The sequence below is a fragment of the Stegostoma tigrinum genome, chromosome 15 (genome assembly GCF_030684315.1).
Source record: "Stegostoma tigrinum isolate sSteTig4 chromosome 15, sSteTig4.hap1, whole genome shotgun sequence".
Taxonomy (NCBI): domain Eukaryota; kingdom Metazoa; phylum Chordata; class Chondrichthyes; order Orectolobiformes; family Stegostomatidae; genus Stegostoma; species Stegostoma tigrinum.
This window is the reverse complement of record NC_081368.1, coordinates 10,694,662-10,713,379: the sequence shown is the minus strand read 5'-3', so window position 1 is coordinate 10,713,379 and position 18,718 is coordinate 10,694,662. Positions and strand designations below refer to the sequence as shown.

General features: G+C 43.9%; 1 protein-coding gene across 1 annotated transcript in view; it reads left to right on the top strand.

Moving 5' to 3' along the window:
* Positions 1-2,383, top strand: part of ids (iduronate 2-sulfatase) — a 29,588-nt gene extending 27,205 nt beyond the window's left edge. The window contains exon 9 of the mRNA XM_048544008.2: positions 1,782-2,383. Coding sequence (XP_048399965.1) covers positions 1,782-2,245 — 464 coding nt within the window. The 3' untranslated portion in view covers positions 2,246-2,383. The remainder of the gene's footprint in view (positions 1-1,781) is intronic.
* The last annotated feature ends 16,335 nt before the right edge of the window (positions 2,384-18,718 follow it).

Below are 18,718 nucleotides of genomic sequence, written 5' to 3'. Positions count from 1 at the left end.
ACTATCTTGCAGAAAGTGCAGCTTGTTGCTTGTTCTGATGGTGATACTCCTAACCCTACAGTATTCCAGCATGCAATTTTCAAATATACTTTCCTCACAATATAAGCAACAGATTAACATTCTGGAGTTATGTAAAACAATGTAAAATACTATGCACAAAGCTACAAGCTGATATATTCCACATATGTAGGGGAACAGATGTTGTGGCAGTAATGTCATAATTACAATTGGTCTGGGAACATGGGTTCAAATCCACGGTTAAATTTGAATTCAGTCAAATCTGGAATTTAAAATACAGCGAGTTTAATTGTGACTGTACGTTATTGCTGATTGTCAGAAATGTTCATCTAGTTTGCTAATGTCCTTATCCAGTCTGGCTATACATGACCACAGACCCTTAGCTACATGATTGACTCTTCATTGCCCTTTGAATTGACCCAAATAGCCAAGCTGTTCAAGGGCACTTAGGGATGTGTAACACATGCCAGCAAAGCCCCACATCCCGTGTAAGCATAAAATAAATCTATAAGCACATTATATCTCAGCATGTACTTATTCATCACATTTAACATGTAACAAAAAGTAGTTTTGTCCAATATGTTAACGTACCTGGATTGATTTATTTTCTAGATACCCCAATTTATCCACAGTGCTGATAGGGAGAGAGTTCTGAATTTTGACCTCATGATAGTGAAGGAATGGTAATGTAGTTGGAAGTCAGGATGCAGTGTGACATGCAGAAGATTTCACAGAAACAAAAATGGAGATCGCTGGAAAAATCGGGGTGAACATTTCAGGTCGATTGACTGTTACGGTTTCGGGTCCAGTGACGTTTCCTCAGAACGGTTCTGAGGAAGGGTGACTCGAACCAGAATGTTAATCTTGATTTCTCTCCACAGATGCTGCCAGACCCGCTGAGTTTTTCCAGCAATTTCTGATATGGTTTCTGATTTACTGCATCCGCAGTTCTTTCGGTTTTTATTTGTGAGATTTCACAGTGTCTGCAACACTTGTAGCTCTGGGCAATGGAAAGTACGGCTATGGCAGATGCCTTTGAATGAACTGAGGTGAGATGTAGAGGAATGCCTCAGTAGAAATTGAATCTGAAGCTCAATTTAGCAGCAGATTGAACACTGAGATAGTAAATCATTGACCTGACTCATATGGGGAATGAAATCAGTGATGAAGCAATGGAGATGATGATCACAGTTTTTCTCCAAGCCCAATTTAAGAAATTTGGGACTTTTTTTCCTGACAGACGATAGGAGCAGCAGAGAAGCTCTCAGACAGGTAAAGCTGGGTGTGTACAGCAGATGTGTGAAATTTAAACCCCATATTGATTGTTGATGCAGGTCTGAGATGAGTGTAATAATGGATTAGATGACCATGTCAGTATAATTTGTGGAATTCCCTGCCCAGTGAAGCAATTGAGGCGACCTCGTTGAATGCTTTTAAGGTAACGATTGATAGATTTTTGAACAGTAAAGGAATTAAGGATTATGGTGAGGGGTTGGTAAGTGAAACTGAGTTTACGAAAAGATCCGCCATAATCTTAATGAATGTGGGAGCAGGCTGTACAGGCCAGATGGCCTACTCCCCTTATCGCTTATGATCATATGTCTTTTGTTTTGGCACCTGTAATGCAACAAACCACTCCATCCCCACATGGAAAAGAATGGTGACCTCTTAATAGAAGTGATATTCCCTTATGTCCCCATTACCCCGTCCCATTCTGTTCTCTTTTCAAAGTGTATTGATCAAGTGCCTAAATTTTCTGACAGGGTTGATGAGTGATGTCAATGTGGAATTGGTGGACCTCTTCCCAACTCTCTGTCAAGTCCTCAAACTACCTCAGCCTCCAGTGTGTCCGCCGTCTTCCTTTCGTGTGGATCTGTGCACCGAGGGGAAGAGCTTAGCTCATTATTTAAACCCCAATGCTGCAAGTTGGAACCAGCAATTGTTTGTTTACGCCCAATACCCCCGGCCAGCGGACACACCCCAGATGAACTCTGACCTCCCTTTGCTGAAGGACATTCACGTCATGGGATACTCTATCCGTTGTGATGGGTACAGGTACACAGAATGGGTTGGTTATAATGCAACCACGTTCAGTGCCAATCTCAGTGACATTCATGCCGGAGAGCTCTATCTTCATAAAACTGACCCAGGAGAGGATAACAACTTGTATAACAACATTGCATTTACTGAAATGGTGCAGAAACTTTCTGCCTTGCTTAGAAAATGAGAATTTCTGTGTTATTTTCTCCATACGTGATTTTGTGTTATATTTTTTACAGAGAATGACTTGTGCATACCATAGAGCTGTCATGTCTGTATTTTGCCTGCTACCCTTTATTTTAATAAAGAAACATTCTGGATTTAACACTGCTTTTCATGACCTAATGTTTGCAGCCAACATTTTATACAGTTGACTTGATTTGATTTGATTTATTTATTGTCATGTGCGTTTTGTGAAAAGTGTTGTGTAGTGTTCGGCACTCTCTGGTGCCATCTTAAAACACAGAAAAACAAAGCATAACAAAGAATGTAAAGGCAGAAATAATAAAGAAACAGTCCTCCTTTTTATGTGCTCTGCCACAGGCCCAGTGGTCAAGCATGAGTCCCCTTTGCCACTGGAGCAAAGGTCACCAATTTTCGTCACCATCTTGCCTCCACTGTCACTCTCCATGCATTTGTGTAGCGTTTAGAAAGCCCTGACTTGCTTTTGCCATCTCCGGTACTGCTGATTGTGAAGCAAATGTGGCAAACCAATTGACAACAAGGTTTTACAAGCATCAAATGTGATAACTGACCAGAGAATGCAATCTTGCTGGCAGCTGAACAAATTGTTTGCCAGCGACAGTAGAGCGACTATCTCTGCTCTCGTCCATGTCATGCTATGGTATCCTTTTAACACTTACTTGAACAGGCAGCCAAAGTATTGGTCTAACATTTCATCTGATAGACACCACCAATGGTGTCAGTGCAACACTGATTGTTCTTGTTGGAGAGTTTTGAGATTATGAGCCTGAAATAAGGTTTTAATCTAGAACCCTCTAGGTCAGAGGTGAGAGTGCTCACTCTGAACCAATGCTGACGCATCAGTTGTGTTCAAAGTTAATGACTCCACTGAAAGAGTTCTGACATTTGTTTGTCTGTTTTCTTATCATGATCCCCGTGGAGACTGATTTACTTTTTAAAAGAAATAAATCTCCGCAGCAGTAAAGAACACTGGTGAGCAAGATTTTGATTCATCTGCAAGTATTTTCACTGTAATAATCGATATTGTTGAAGCATTAGCTAACACGCAAATGATGTTTTAAAAATGCTGAGCTTGAAATAGTCAATACACAAAGATAAGCAATCTATGCTTAAAGCACTTACATCATCTCCCATGCAAATGTGGTGATATATGCTATCTCATGGTCTTTACAAGTCACCCTCTGGCACATCAGATCACTTACTTCCGACTTAATCATTCCAGCCCTTGAATCAATTTACTGGCTGCCATGTTACATCAAAGGCCCCAAAATAGGATTAATGCAAAAATCGTGTATCCCTGCAGAACCCTCTTAGCCACATTGGTCATAATGGAACCAATTCCCCAGAGACTCATTGAGTCTGGGCCAGTCAAAAACAAACACCTAATTATTCTAACCCCATTTTCCAGCCCTTGGCCCATCGTCTTTCATGCCTTGGCATTGAAAGTATACATTTAAATTCATCTTTCCTGTTGTGAGGTCTTTGGCTTTCATCACCCTTACAAACAGTGACTTCCAGATTCCCACCACCTTCTGGCTGAAAAGGTTTGTCCTCACATTCCTTTCATACCTCCTGCCCCTTACCTTCAATCTGTGCCTCTTCGATATAGATCTCACCACCAAGGGGGAGAAATTTCCTCCTGTTTATTCTTTCTGCACTCCTCAATTTTCCACATTTCAACCTCATCCCCCTCTCAATCTCCTCTGCTCCAAGGAAAACAATTCCAGTCCATCCAATCTCTCTTTATATCTGAAACTGTCTAGCACAGACCAACATCCTGGTGAATTCCCTCTGTACCGTCCCCAACGCAATCACATCCCTCCTATAATGCGGACTCCAGAACAGAACAATGCATCGATGACGTAAGCAATGTTTTATACAGTTCCAACATAACCTCCTTGCTCCTCAGCTGCATGCCTGAACTAACAAAGGTGAGTATCCCATATGCCTTCTGAAACTATCTACCTGTTCTACAACTTTTTTTAAGAGGACTGGTGTACATGTATGGTTTAGAAGGGGTGGATACGAGGAAGTTGCGGACATGATCTAATTTTCAGATGATACAAAGATAGGTGGAAAGGCAAGTGATGTTGAGGCAGGGAAACTGCAGAACAACTGCAGTGGGCAAAGAAGTGCTTGAAGGAATACAATGTAGGAAAGTGTGAAGTTATGCACTTTGGTAAGAATATTGGAGGCATAGACTATTCTCTGAAGGGGGAAAGGCTTTGGAAATCTTAAGCACAAAGAGACAATAGTTTTAGCTCAGTATTCTCTTAAGGTTAACATGCAGGCTCAGTCAGCTTAGGAAGCTTATACATTGTTCGCATTCATTTCAAGAGGGCTAGAATAGATGATCTGGGATACACTGCTGAGACTGTTAAAGGTTCTGGTAAGACTATTGAAATACTATAAGTAGTTTTGGGTCTCATATCTCCTGGGTCTAGAAGGGGTCCAGAGGAAGTTTATAAGAAAGAAGGGCTTATCATACAACAAGCAGTTGAGGACTGAGGGTCTGTACTTGATGAAGTTTAGAAGGACGTGTGCAGATCTCATTGAAACTTGAAGAATACTCAGAGGCCGGGATAGAGTGGATATGGAGATGATGTTTCCATGAGTAGGAGAGACTGGGACTTGAGGGAATAAACTCAGATCGAAGGGACAACCCTTTAGAACTGAGATAAGGAGGAATTTCTTTATCCATAATGTGGTTAATCTGTCGAACTCATTGCTGCAGAAGGGTATAGAGACCAAGCTGTTGAATGTAGTTAAGACAGAGATAGATAGGTTCTGCATTAGTAATGGGATCAGGGGTTATAGGGAGAAGGCAGGACAATGGGTTGAGAAACATTTGGACCTGACTTGATGGGCCAATTAACCTAAGCTGACTCAGGTCTGATTATTACTTGGATGGGAGACAGCCTGGGAATACCAGTTGCAGTAGGCTTTTGCAGCTGGCATGGTGGCTCCGTGGTTAGCACCATTGCCTCACAGCACCAGGATAACTGTCTGTGTGGAGTTTGCACATTCTCCCCGTGTCTGTGTAGATTTCCTCCATGTGCTTTGGTTTCCTTCCAGAATCTAAAGACTAGGTGGATTGGCCATGCTAGATTGCCTATAGTGTTCAGGGGTGTATAGACTAGGTGGGTTGTAGGGGAATGGGCCTGGGTGAAATGCTGTGTGGGTTGGTGTGGACTTGTTGGGCTGAAGGTCCTGTTTCCACACTGTAAGGATTCTATGAATTCCTGTGCCTTATGGTATTACAGACTTATATTCAGTGCCTTACTTGATATGAACAGCTGAAGGCCCATGCTTTTTGGCACGATCCACCTTTTTGGGATGTAGAGTCCATATTATTGGTATCATAACCATTAAAATTCATATATGATATTATTCATTTCTGTGATAGGCATGACATCATTTTGACTTGATGGCAACATCCCATTAATATATAATCTGTTAGTATGCTGCCCTGACCAGTCAGAATCAGTCCGTTTGGTTTAAAATGTAAACAAAGCCTGCCTGATAACTGTCAATCAGAATTAATGTGTGCATTCTCAATGGCTTTGCCTCTATCAGTTAGAATCCACCTGTCAACCAACATTCTCTCATGAAGTATAAATATTGGCTTTCCCCTTGAATTTGTATTCTTGCAAAGTGTCCTGATGAGTGCCAGACAAAAAGCTTTCACAAAATGTGTCTTTCTTCAGCAGAACCTAAGCTCTATATGACGGAATAACTAGTTCAGTGTTCTGTGGGTAAGTCTGCAGTCATGCATTTTAAACTGAAGAGGATGATTGTTTCAGTTTATAAATGATTTTTTGATCCTGTGAAATGTTGAGTGCAAATGTCATCTGGTTCTGTAAGCTAGTTGGGGACCCCTTATTCCCTTTGATATCAGCCTTCCTTATTCCAACTGACAACACCATAAAACAGACGGTGAGCTTTGTAAAACTAATGTCATTCAGTGATTGAAAAATGGTTCTGCCACTTTGCCATGAGATGGCTATAAAATAACTCTATGGGCAAAATTAGAAGAAGATCCCATAATGTTTTTTTGGTCCAGATAATGAACTTTGGCTGCTTTAAAAAGTGTCACAAATTAATGCACAATCTGAATTGCCTTTTATCAGCTACCTCTCTTCCGAAACTTAGCAGTATATTTTGTCCTGTGCTAGTTTCTCAGTCAGCTGTTGGAAACTGAGATATCTTGGCAACAGTTGAAGCACTGAAGTTTTGGAATAGATTTGTAGCTCGGGTTGTGGATGTTATGGCTGGTTGGCTCACTGAGCTGGTCTGTTGTTCTGCAGACGTTTCATTACCCTTCTAGGTAACCTCATCAGTGCAGCCTCCGATGAAGAACCTTCAAGTTTTCCCACCTGGTTTTTAAACTCTGGTGTCCATTGAGCTGGATTACCTCACTTCCAGTTCTCTATTGCAGTGGGCACATACAGCAAACACATAGAACTCAACCCCATATACACTCCACTGAGCACTTTTCTACTCATCCCCTATAGTCCTGTTGTTTTTTTTACCTCCTCTACTTAACATGAGATAACAAGGTGTGGAGCTGGATGAACGCAGCAGGCCAAGCAACATAGTAGGAGCAGGAAAGCTAACATTTCGAGTCTGGACCCGTCTTCAGAAATGGGGAGGGGGAAGGGGGGTCTGAAATAAATAGAAAGAGGGGGTGGTGGTGGTAGAGGGTGGAGAGTAGAGCAGATAGTTGGGGGAGAAAACAGACAGGTCAGGGAGGCAGGGATGAAGCTAGTCAGGGTGAGTGTAGAAAGGAAGTGGGGGTTGGTAAGTGAGGTGTGAGGAGCAGATAGATGGGAGAGAAGATGGACAGGTCAAGGAGGTAGGGATGAGAGGGCAGCTGGTGTTGGGGTGAGGCCAGGAGTGGGGAGATTTTGAAGCTCGTAAAGTCCACATTGAGACCATTGGGTTGTAGGGTTCCAAGGCAGAATATGAGATGCTGTTCCTCCAGTTTTCGGGTGGCATCATTGTGACACTGGAAGAGGCCCAGGGTGAGCATGTTGTCCAAAGAGTGGGAGGAGGAGTTGAAGTGGTTCATGACTGGGAGCTGTTGTCATTTGTTGGGAACTGAGCTTAGGTGCTGTACAAAGTGGTCTCCGAGCCTTCACTTGGTATCCCTGATGTAGAGAATGGCAACTTCAGGAACAGTGGACACAATATACCACATTAAAGGATGTGCAGGTGAACATCTGTTTAATGTGAAAGGTTTCCTTTGGGCATGGAATGGGTTGAGGGGGAGGTGTAGTGGCAGGTGTAGAACCTCCTGTTGTTGCAGGGAAAAGTGCCAGGTGCGGTGGGGCTAGTGGGGAGTGTGGAGCGGATGAAGGAGTTACGGAGAGAGCGGTCCCTCCAGAAGGCTGATAGAGGTGGGGAGGGAAATATATCCTTCGTAGTAGGGTCGGATTGCAGGCGGTGGAATTGGCAAAGAATGATGTGTTGAATCTGAAGACTAAAGGGGTGATATGTGAGGACAAGTCGAATTCTGTCTTTGTTTATATTGTGGGGAGGGAGTGTGAGGGTTGAGGTGCGGGAAACACAAGAGATGCAGTCGAGGATGTTTTTCGATCGCTGTGGAGGGAAATTGCGGTCCTTGAAAAACTAGGACACCTGGGATGTCCAGGAGTGTAACGCCTCATCCTGGGAGCAGATGAAGTGGAAGCAAAGGAATTGGGAAGAGGGGATCAGATCCTTGCAGGAAGGTGAGTGAGGGGAGGTATAATCTCGGTAGCGTGGCCGTCGGTAGGTTTGAAATGGACATCAGTTTCCAGGTGGCTGACAGAGATGGAAACAGAGAAGTCCAGGAAGGAGAGGGAGGTATCAGAGATGGTCCAGGTGAACGTAAAGTTGGGGTGGAAGGTGTTGGTGAAGTGGATGAATTGTTTGAGCTCCTCGTGGGAGCATTAGGCGGCGCTGATACAGTCATTGAAATAACGGAGGAAGATTTGGGGTTTAGGGCCAGTGTAGATGCGGAAGAGGGATTGTTCCACGTAACCTACAAAGAGGCAGGCATAGCTTGGGCCCATGCAGGCACCCATGGCCACCCCCTTTGTAGGAAGTGGGAGGAGTTGAAGGAGAAGTTGTTGAGGGTGAGGACGAGTTTGGTTAGGCGCATAAGGGTATCAGTGGAGAGGGACTGGTTGGGCCTGCGGGTCAGGAAGAAGCAGAGGGCTATTAGGCCTTCTGCATGGGGAATGCAAGTATATAGGGACTGGATATCCATGGTGAAGATGAGGTGTTGAGGGCCAGGGAATCAGAAGTTTTGGAGGAGCTAGAGGGCGTGGGTGGTGTCACGGACGTAGGTGTGGGGAGTTCCTGGACCGGGGGTTATAAAATGGGGTCGAGATAAGTGGAGACAAGGTAGGTGGGGCAGGAGCAGGTGGAAACAATGGGTGAACCCAGGCAGTCAGGATTATGGATTTTGGAAAGAAGATAGAAATGAGTGGTGTGTGGTTGAGGAACGATGAGGTTGGAGGCTGTGGGTGGGAGGTCACCTGAGGTGATGAGGTTGTGGATGGTCTGAGAGATGATGTTTTGGTGGTCGGTCATGATCAAGGGGGTTGTAGAAGGAGGTGTCAGAGCGTTGGCGCCTGGCCTCAGCGATGTAGAGGTCAGGCACCATACAACAACTCCACCTCCCTTATCCCCGAGTTTGATGGTGAGGTTGGGGTTGGAGCAGAGGGAGGGGAGGGCTGCACATTCTGTCGGGGAGAGGTTGGAGTGGGGTGAGAGGGGTGGAGAGGTTGAGGCGATTGATGTCGCGACGGCAGTTGGAGATGAAGAGTCGGGTGAGGGTCAGAGGCCTTGGGGTGGTGTCCAGGAGCATGGGATGTGTTGGAAGTGGGTGAAGGGGTCTGTTGGGCTGGGGGGGTGGGGGGCGTTAGACTTGTCATTAAAGAGATAAGCGCGGAGGCATGGGGAGGGGCGGGCATGAAAAAAATTGTCCAACGTCCAGGCATGAGCGGTATTCGTTGATGTTTGGATAGAGGGGAATAAAAGTGAGTCATTTACTGAGGACTGACCCTTTGTCCTCTGGGCGCATGGTGAAATTACTGTGTCTACTCAACATGCCTGTTTTGAAAATTGCCATTGAATCGGTTTCTGTTTCCCTCTTCAGAAAGTGCGTGCCAAACCCTAATCACTCATTGCCCATTGGTGTACGTTTAGGTGTTAATTGTAGTCACAGGATACCATCGGGCAAAATAAAAATCAAGTAAATAGGTCTTTGTAGAAGGATTCAGCATCAAACATGGTGTAATTTAGTCTGAGTGTTCCCAGATGAGTTAGTTAAGAAATATGAAATCTGCCTCTTAACCCTTAGGCACATTACTCTAGAATGTGCTGTTGTCGGAATAACGAGTGACCTGTTAATGTTTAAAGAGTTTCCAATGCCACAGTTACATGTAAGCATTTTATAAAGGGTACTCCCTGGTGCTGTGTCTGTTTTGTATGTGTAGGTTTTGATGTTCACTCAGCAAGACTGAATAGATCCATACTGACTGACCCCTGATGGAGGAGCAAAAGAAATAAGCAGAAGTCAGGAATTGTAAAATGTAACCAATGCACAAAATAAATGCACAAATTCAATTGGGTCATGCATTGAATGTTAAAATAAACCTTGACCTATTACCCTCAGCGTGTTTAATGCAGTTACTCACAATGCCCTTGAAATAATATTTTATGAAGAAGGAGGTTGTAAAATCATGCAGGGGGTGGATAGGGTGAATAGTCGCGACATTTTTCCCAGGTAGAGGAGTCCAAAACTTGGTTTGAGTTGAGAGAGGAAAGATTTAAAAGAGACCTAAGGGAAACATTTTCACACAGAGGGTGGTGTGTGTATGGAATGAGCTGCCAGAGGAAGTGGTAGAGGCTGGTATAATTACAACATTTAAAAGACATCCGGATGGGTATATGAATGGGAAGTGTTTAAAGGGATATGGGCCAAATACTGGAAAATGGGACTAGATTAATTTAGGATGTCTAGTCAGCATGGGCACATTTGACCAAAGGGCCTGTTTCTGTGCTGTTTAACTCCTTGACTCCATAACTCTAAAGTGAAGTGAATAGGTTTTTGCAACAACACCTGCTTATTTACCACTAAATGAGTTATTGATAAATATGATTGAAATAAAATTTCACAATGTGTTATTAATGCATTTAGACCAATATTTACCCTGGGTGGATAGTGGAAGGGGGAACCCTCACAACCTTTAAGAACTCCTAGACGAGCATTTGAAATGTCATAAAATTCAAAGCTATGAGCCAAGTGCTGGAAAGTGCAATGTGTACATAGAACATAGAACATTGAACATTACAGCACAGTACAGGCCCTTCGGCCCTCGATGTTGTGCCGACCTGTCATACTGTATAAATAGGTTAGTACAGACTTGATAGGCCAAAGGGCGTTTTCTGTGCTGTGTGATTCTGTGACTCAATGATATTGACCCAGGGCTTTGTGTTTTCAGTTTCGTGACACTACAACTATGCCATAACGTCCCCTTAATCCTTACAATTTCAATCGTCAAGGGTAACAAATCTGCTGTTAAAGTAGAATTTATTGATGTTGGAAAACTTCAGCAAATTGCCTAAATAATTACTTTGATTGTAAATTGGAATTAATTTACATTGCTTATCATAGAATCACAGAGTTGTGACAGCACATAACAAGGCCATTCAGCCCATCATACTTGCACCAGTTTTATGAGTTAGTGCCAATCTCTTCTTCCTCACATCCCTGCACATTATTTCTATAGTTGTCCAATGTCCAATTGAATGCCTCATTTGAACCTGCCTCTAATATGTTTCCAGGCAGTACATTACAGACCCTAATAACGTGCTGTATGAAACTGCCTTTTCTCGTATCACCTTTGCTTCTTTTGCGCATCACTTTAAATCCGTGGCCTCATTCATTTTTATTTTGTGAACAAAAACAATTTCTCCCTATCTATCAGATGTCTTCTCAGGCTTCTGCACTTTCCATCTATCCTCTTAACTGAAGTTGCTCATTCCTGGAACCATTTTTTCACTCTCTCCAGTGCATTCATATGGCGCCCACAACTGTATGCAATATTCCGGCTGAGGCCTAACAAGTGTCTTGAACAATTTCAACTTCACATCCTTGCTCCTGTACTTTATGCCCCATTAATGAAGGGGATTGGTTAGCAGTCTGGACGGTTGGTTTGCAATGCAGAGTAATGCCAACAGTATGGGCTCAATATCTAACATAAAGGTTCTGCATTCTCAACCTTGTCTCATGGTGACCCTCAGGTTAAACCACACTGAGAGTGCGGGACTACACATATTTTACCTTCAACAATGAATACTGTCTGTTTTATTAGCAGAATGGTCAAAACAATTTGTGTTTTACCTTGGTATTTATGCATGTTCATTACTTTCATGGCTGGGAGCTAGTTAGCTCAGTTGGCAGCACAGGCAGTTTGTGACACAGGGTGATGCAAACAGTGTGGGTTCAATTCCTGCACTGGCTGATGTTACTGTGGGACAGTCCTTCTCAATGTCTTTCCCTCACCTGAGGCAAGATGACCCTTAGATTAAGCTCCCTGTCTCTCTGATGAGACTGCAGCGTTATGGCTTTACCTAACTACATTACTTCAGTTTACTTCTCTTCATTCTCCACCAGGAGTCATAGTTGGTAAGTTTCTGTCAATCCACATATGCATATAGCTGACGAGCTTAATCAAGTGAAATCAACAACTGAATTTGAACATTCCTTTAAGAAAAGCCACATGTATCTGTGGCACTGCAACACTTACAAGCTTTCTAAGTATCAGCAAATTACTTGCAATCGGGTTTGATGTTTGCATTTGATTGTCATACAATAGAAAAACATACATGAGTGCCTGAAGTGTCGAGGAGCACAGGAGATCAGGGAAACTTATTCATGTCAATGTGTGATTATATGCAACAAGTCTTTAATTGTGTCTGAGATAACAAGGTGTGGAGCTGGATGAACACAGCAGGCCAAGCAGCATCAGAGGAGCAGGAAAGTTTGACGTTTCGGGTTAATTGTGTCTGTTGCTTAATTACCAAATGTTTCTGTTCGATTAAGAAAGAAGTAAACAGTGGCTTGTGTAAACTTTTTTATTTGCTTATGAGATACGGGCAGAGCTGGCTAAGCCAGCATTGATTTCCCAACCCTTATTGCCCTTGTGAAGGTAAGGGGTGAGATGCCCTCTTAAACTGCAGCCAACACTTGCCATTGTGTTCTAGTATGGGTGATTCTCTGGTGGAAGGGGTTTATAGGAGCTGCTTTTGCTGAAGGTTGTTTCCGAGATGTTTTCTCCATTTTGTTCAAAATATTCAAGATGACATTGGACCATTTTGGTGTATATGTACAATTGTCACTAAAAGCTTCCTGTTCTGGTGACTGGCTGACTCTGCAGGGTTCAATTATTCAATATATTAGTAATTTTAGTTTGAGGTGTATTATTGGCTTGACAGTAGCAGATAGAGGACAGTGGTGGAGCGTAGCTTTTCAAACCAAAGGCTTGTGACCCGGAGTGGGCCACAAGGTTCGATGCTCGGTTGCTTTTTGTCATGCAGGTGGCACAGTGGCTCAGTGGTTAGCACTGCAGCCTCACAGCTCCTGGGACCCAGGTTCGATTCCAGCCTCGGGTGACTGTGTGGAGTTTGCACATTCTCCCCGTGTCTGTGTGGGTTTTCTGCGGGTGCTCCGGTTTCCTCCCACAGTCCAAAGATATGCAGGCTAGGTGGATTGGCCATGCTAAATTGCCCGTAGTGTTCAGGGGTGAGTGGATTATAGGGGGATGGGTCTGGGTGGGATGCTTTAAGGAGTGGTGTGGACTTGTTGGGCTGAAGGGCCCGTTTCCACACTCTAGGGAATCTGATGTATTACAAATTATTCCCTGTGAATATTGGAGGTATGATTAGCAAGTTTGCAGATGACACCAAAATTGTCGGTGTATTGGAGAACCAAGAAGGTTACCTCAGAGTACAATGGGACCTTGATCAGATGGACAAATGGGCCAATGAGTGGTAGAAGGAGTTTAATTTAGATAATTGAGGTGCTGCAGTCTGGAAAGGCCAATCAGGGCAGGACTTGTACACTTAATGGTCAGATTCTGGGGAGTGTTACGGATCAAAGAGATTTTGGAGTGCAGGTTCATACTTTCTTGAAAGTGGAATTGCAAGTAGATAAGATAGTGAAGAAGGCGCTTGGTATGTTTTGCTTTATTGGTTGGTGCTTCAGTATAGGAGTTAGGTGGTCATGTTGTGTCTGTACAGGACAATAGATAGGCCACTTTGGAATACTGCATGCAATTCTGGTCTCCATGCTATAGGAAGGACATTGTGAAACAAGAAAGGGTTCAGAAAAGATTTACATGGATGTTGCCAGGGTTGGAAGGTTTCTACTATAGGGAGAGGCTGAATAGGCTGGGGCTATTTTCCCTGGGGCGTTAGAGGCTGAGGGGTAACCTTCAAGAGGTTTATAAAATCCTGAGGGGCATGGACAGGGTGAACAGACTGGGGCTTTACCCCACGGTGAGGGGGTCCAAAACTAGAGGGCATGGGTTTAAGATGAGAGTGGAAAGATTTAAAAGGGTTACAGAGATAGTAGGAACTGCTGATGCTGGAGAGTCTGAGATAACAAGATGTAGAGCTGGATGAACACAGCAGGCCAAGTACAGTTCATCCACTTCACTAACACCTTCCACCCAACCTTTAGTTCACCTGGACCAGGTCCAATAACTCTCTTTCCTTCCTGGACCTTTCTATTTCCATCTCTGGCAACCACCTGGAAACTGATATCCATTTCAATCCCACCAACCCCCACAGCTACCTAGATTACACCTCCTCCCACCCACCTTCCTGCAAAAAGGCCATTCCCTATTCCCAATTCCTTCACCTCTGCCGCATCTGCTCCCGAGATGAAGCATTCCACTTCCGGACATCCCAGATGTCCTTGTTTTTCAAGGACTGCAACTTTCCTTCTGCAGTGGCCAAAAATGCTCTTGACCTCATCTCTCACATTTCCGACAATTCAGCCTTCTTGCCCGTTCCCCGCAATAACAACCAAAACAGAATCCCCCTCGTGCTCACGTACCACCCCACCAACCTCCGGATCCAACGCATCATCTTCCAACACTTCCGCCATCTGCAATCCAACCCCACCACCCAAGACATTTTTCTCTCCCCACCCTTATCTGCTTTCCGGAGGGACCACTCTCTCCGTGACTCCCTTTTCCACTCCACACTCCCCTCCAGCCCCACCGCACCCGACAATTTTCCCTGCAACCGCAGGAAGTGCTACACCTCCTTCTACACCTGCCCCCTCACCCCAATCCCAGGCCCTCAGAAGACTTTCCACAACAAACAGATATTCAGCTGCACATCTGCTAATGTGGTATACTGTATCCACCGTTCCTATTGTGGCCTCCTCTACATCGGGAAACCAAGCGGAGTCTTGGGGACCACTTTGCACAACACCTACGCTCAGTTCGCAACAAACAACTGCACCTCCCAGTCACAAACCTTTTCAACTCCCCCTACCATGCCTCGGACTACATGTCCATGCTGGGCCTCCTGCAGTGCCACAACAATGCCACCCGAAGGTTGCAGGAACAGCATCTCATATTGAACCCTGCAGCTCAATGGTGTCAATGGGGGCTTCACAAGCTTCAAAATCTCCCCTCCCCCAATCGCATTCCCAAAACCAGCCAGGCTTGTACCCGCCTCCCTAACCTGTCCTCCCACTTATCTCCTCCTCCCACCACAGTCACCACTCCCACCTCCTACCTACTAGCCTCATCTCACCTCCTTGACCTGTCCGTCCTCCCTGGGCTGACTTATCCCCTCCCTAACTCCCTACCTACACTCACCTTTACTGGCTCCAACCCTGCCTCCTTGACCTTACTATCTCCTCTCCTCCTATCTTCTCCGTTATCCACTTTCTATCCGCCTCTCCCTTCATCAGCTTTCCTGCTCCTATGATGCTACTTGACTGCTGTGTTCATCCAGCTGTACACCTTGTTATCAAAGATTTAAAAGTGACATAAGGAGCAGCATTTTTTCCGCAGAGCGTAGTGTGTGTATGGAATAAGCTGCCAGAGGAAGTGGTGGAGGCTGGTACAATTACAACATTTAAAAGGTATCTGGATGGGTATATGAATAGGAAAGGTTTTGAGGGATATGGGCCAAATGCTGGCAAATGGGACTAGATTAATGTAAGATATCTGGTTGGTGTGGACAATTTGGATTGAAGGGTCTGTTCCTGTGTGTGCATCTCTATGACTCTATGATGGTGGTGGTACTGGTGTGTTACACGCTGTGAGGATTTCAAGCTGCTCTGGAACATGTGCTTTTGCAAGAATGTTACAATCTGGAGCTATGGACATCAAGTGGGAGAGGCTTCAACTATCTGTCCATCACTTGGCTCTCTGGCTATTATTACCTGCCATTAGCACACATTGGAAGGAGCTACAGTTTAATAATCTGTATTCTCAATGCACCTTCCTTGACCATCAAGCTCTGGGGTGAGATATGAACGTGAGCTTCTGGTTCAGAAGCAGAGCCACCAGCCATTGCGTCACAAAACCTCCAACCAACTGACCAGAATTTAAGTTCCACCATCTGATTCACTAAGCAGCAGGAAATAGGCTTTGTGCACCATGTCCTCAAAAATTGATTTTCCATTGATATTCTTTGACTTTGTCAATTGTAGGTCTTTGATGGATTTTTAAAAAAAAATTCCTAATTTTTTTTAATGTACATCTCTTTCTTAACATTCTTCAAAGGGCAGATGTATGAGGAAAGAGAACAAGAGTCAGAGCTTAAAAAATAAGGTGTCGCCTATTTATAACAAAAAAGCTTTTTTTTTCTCGAGGAAGATCATGAGTCTATGGACTTGCAGTCTTAAAAGGCGGTGGATAGAAAATCTTTCAATATTTTTAAGGTGACGGTAGATGGATTCTTGATGAACCAGGGGATGAAAGATTTTTGGGGATAAGGAGGGATGCAGATTTGAGATTGAGGTCAGATCAGCCATGATCTTACTCAATGGATGAGCAGTACTGAAGGGTCGAATGGCCTACCCTTGTTCCTTGTTACACATGTTTAAAATAGTGAGACAGTGCAACTAATTGCAGGATTAACGGGTTAATGAAGAAGACATTTGGTATGCTTGCCTTTATTGGTCAGTGCATTGAGTCCAGGAGTTGGAAGGTCATGTTGCGACTGTATACAACATTGATAAGCCACTTGTGGAATCTTGCAATCAATTGTGGTCTCCCTGCTACAGGAAAGATTGTGTTAAGTTTGAAAGCATGCAGAAAAGATTTCAGGGATGCCTCTGATCGCTCATTTTAGCTGCCAAGCCTCCAACCAATGAAGCAAATCTGAATTCCACAGTAGGGGTGACTCCTGCAGCTGTCTCTAGCTGCTTTTATTCTGCATCAGTTTGAATAAACCATAAAAAATTGAGCAATGTTGTGAATAAAGAACAAAACACCAGAGAAATGTTTTGCCACTTTGGGTGCAATCAGGAAATGGCTCACAAAAAATCCACTTGAAATTGGGCTGATTAGATTGTCTTTGAAGTTGATGTTAATATTCATGAGCAGAATAGCAAATTGAAAATATCCCACAACGCATTTGAGCTGTGTAAAGATTGTTCATGATTGTTTATATTTTTCTTTACGTTAGGAATAATTTCCTGCTGTGTTGGTTTTTTTTGTAAATTAAATGCTTTATAACATAATTAGCTTTTAGACCATCACAAGGAAAATTAAAATACAAATAGTGCCCGTCCACCAACTTAAAGAGTCTTCTTGAACAAATGAAAATCTAAAGGTATGGCCAGTTGTTTGGTGTTTGCAAAGACCACATCTTTTTATTTTTATCAATTCTGGATTGTGAACCAAATTGGGAAAAAGACTGCTTTTAAACCTGTGGTAGGATTTGCTGCACTTCTAAAATAAAAGCTATTGGGACAAATCAAGAATTGCATTTGATGAAGGGTCTAGGCCCGAAACGTCAGCCTTTGTGCTCCTGAGATGCTGCTGGGCCTGCTGTGTTCATCCAGCCTCACATTTTATTATCTTGCATTTACACTGTTGCCTTGTTCACCCGCCTCCGTGACCTGCCCGTCTTCTCTCCTACCTATCTGCTCCTCCCACCTCACTGACCAACCCCCCACCCCCACATCCTACCTACTGGCCTCATCCCTGCCTCCTCAACCTGTCCGTCTTCCCTCCTACCTACCCGCCCCTCCCTCCTTACTGACCAACCTCCATCCCAAATCCCCACCTACACTCACCTGTATTGGCTTCATCCCCACCTCCCTGACCTGTCTGTCTTCTCTCCGCCTATCTGCTCCTCTATCCACCTTCTATCATCACTTCCACCCACTCTATTTATTTCAGAGCCCCCTTCCCCTCCCCCAATTCTGAAGAAGACGTGAAACGTCAGCCTTCCTGCTCCTCTGATGCTGCTTGGCCTGCTGTGTTCATCCAGCTCTATACCTCGTTATCTCTTTATCATAAATTGATAATTAATGTTTTGTATTCATGTAGTCAGAACTGATTTTTTTTGTAATATATGGTAAATACAGAAACCAGTCAGTGTCTTCAATTATCTTGAGTCCACCAAACAGGTAAACATGGAACTTTGAGTTATTTCATTAATAGTGGTTAGCACTGCAGCCTCACAGCGCCAGGGACTCGGGTTCGATTCCCGCCTCGGGTGACTGTCTGTGTGGAGTTTGCACATTCTCCCCGTGTCTGCGTGGGTTTTCTCCGAGTGCTCCGGTTTCCTCCCACAGTCCAAAGACGTGCAGGCTAGGTGGATTGGCCATGCTAAATTGCCCGTAGTGTTCAGGGGTGTGTCGGTTATAGGGGGATGGGTCTGGGTGGGATGCTTCAAGGGGCGGTGTGGACTTGTTGGGCCCAAGGGCCTGTTTCCACACTGTAGGTAATCTAATCATAGCTATAATTTTGTGATGACCCAGGACTAGTGGACTTCATTTTACTACATTATGTGGCTCCTCAGACATTAATATCTATTTAATCACATTATTAAGTTCGTTAGTATCTTTAGTTACATTTGAGAAGCAATGTATGGTGATAATTAATTATCTCAGCGCATGTATCTGAATAGAGAGCTGTCCACCATGTGGTAACAAATGGGTGAAACAACCTGTACGGCTGTGTTGTCCATAAGCCCGATGCACGAAAAGCGTCTGTTGATTTTCTGTCTCACCAATAGACTTGGCCTAGATGACACATGGGTGCAGACTTATCCAGGCAAGTTAAATCTTGAGCTTGCCTAACAGATTGTAGAAAGTGCAAATGCTTTGACATAATTTTGCTTTTAAACATTTCCTACTCTTTTCAGTTGGTTTCACCCAATTTTGCACTGATATTACTAATAAAAATTATAACTGCATATG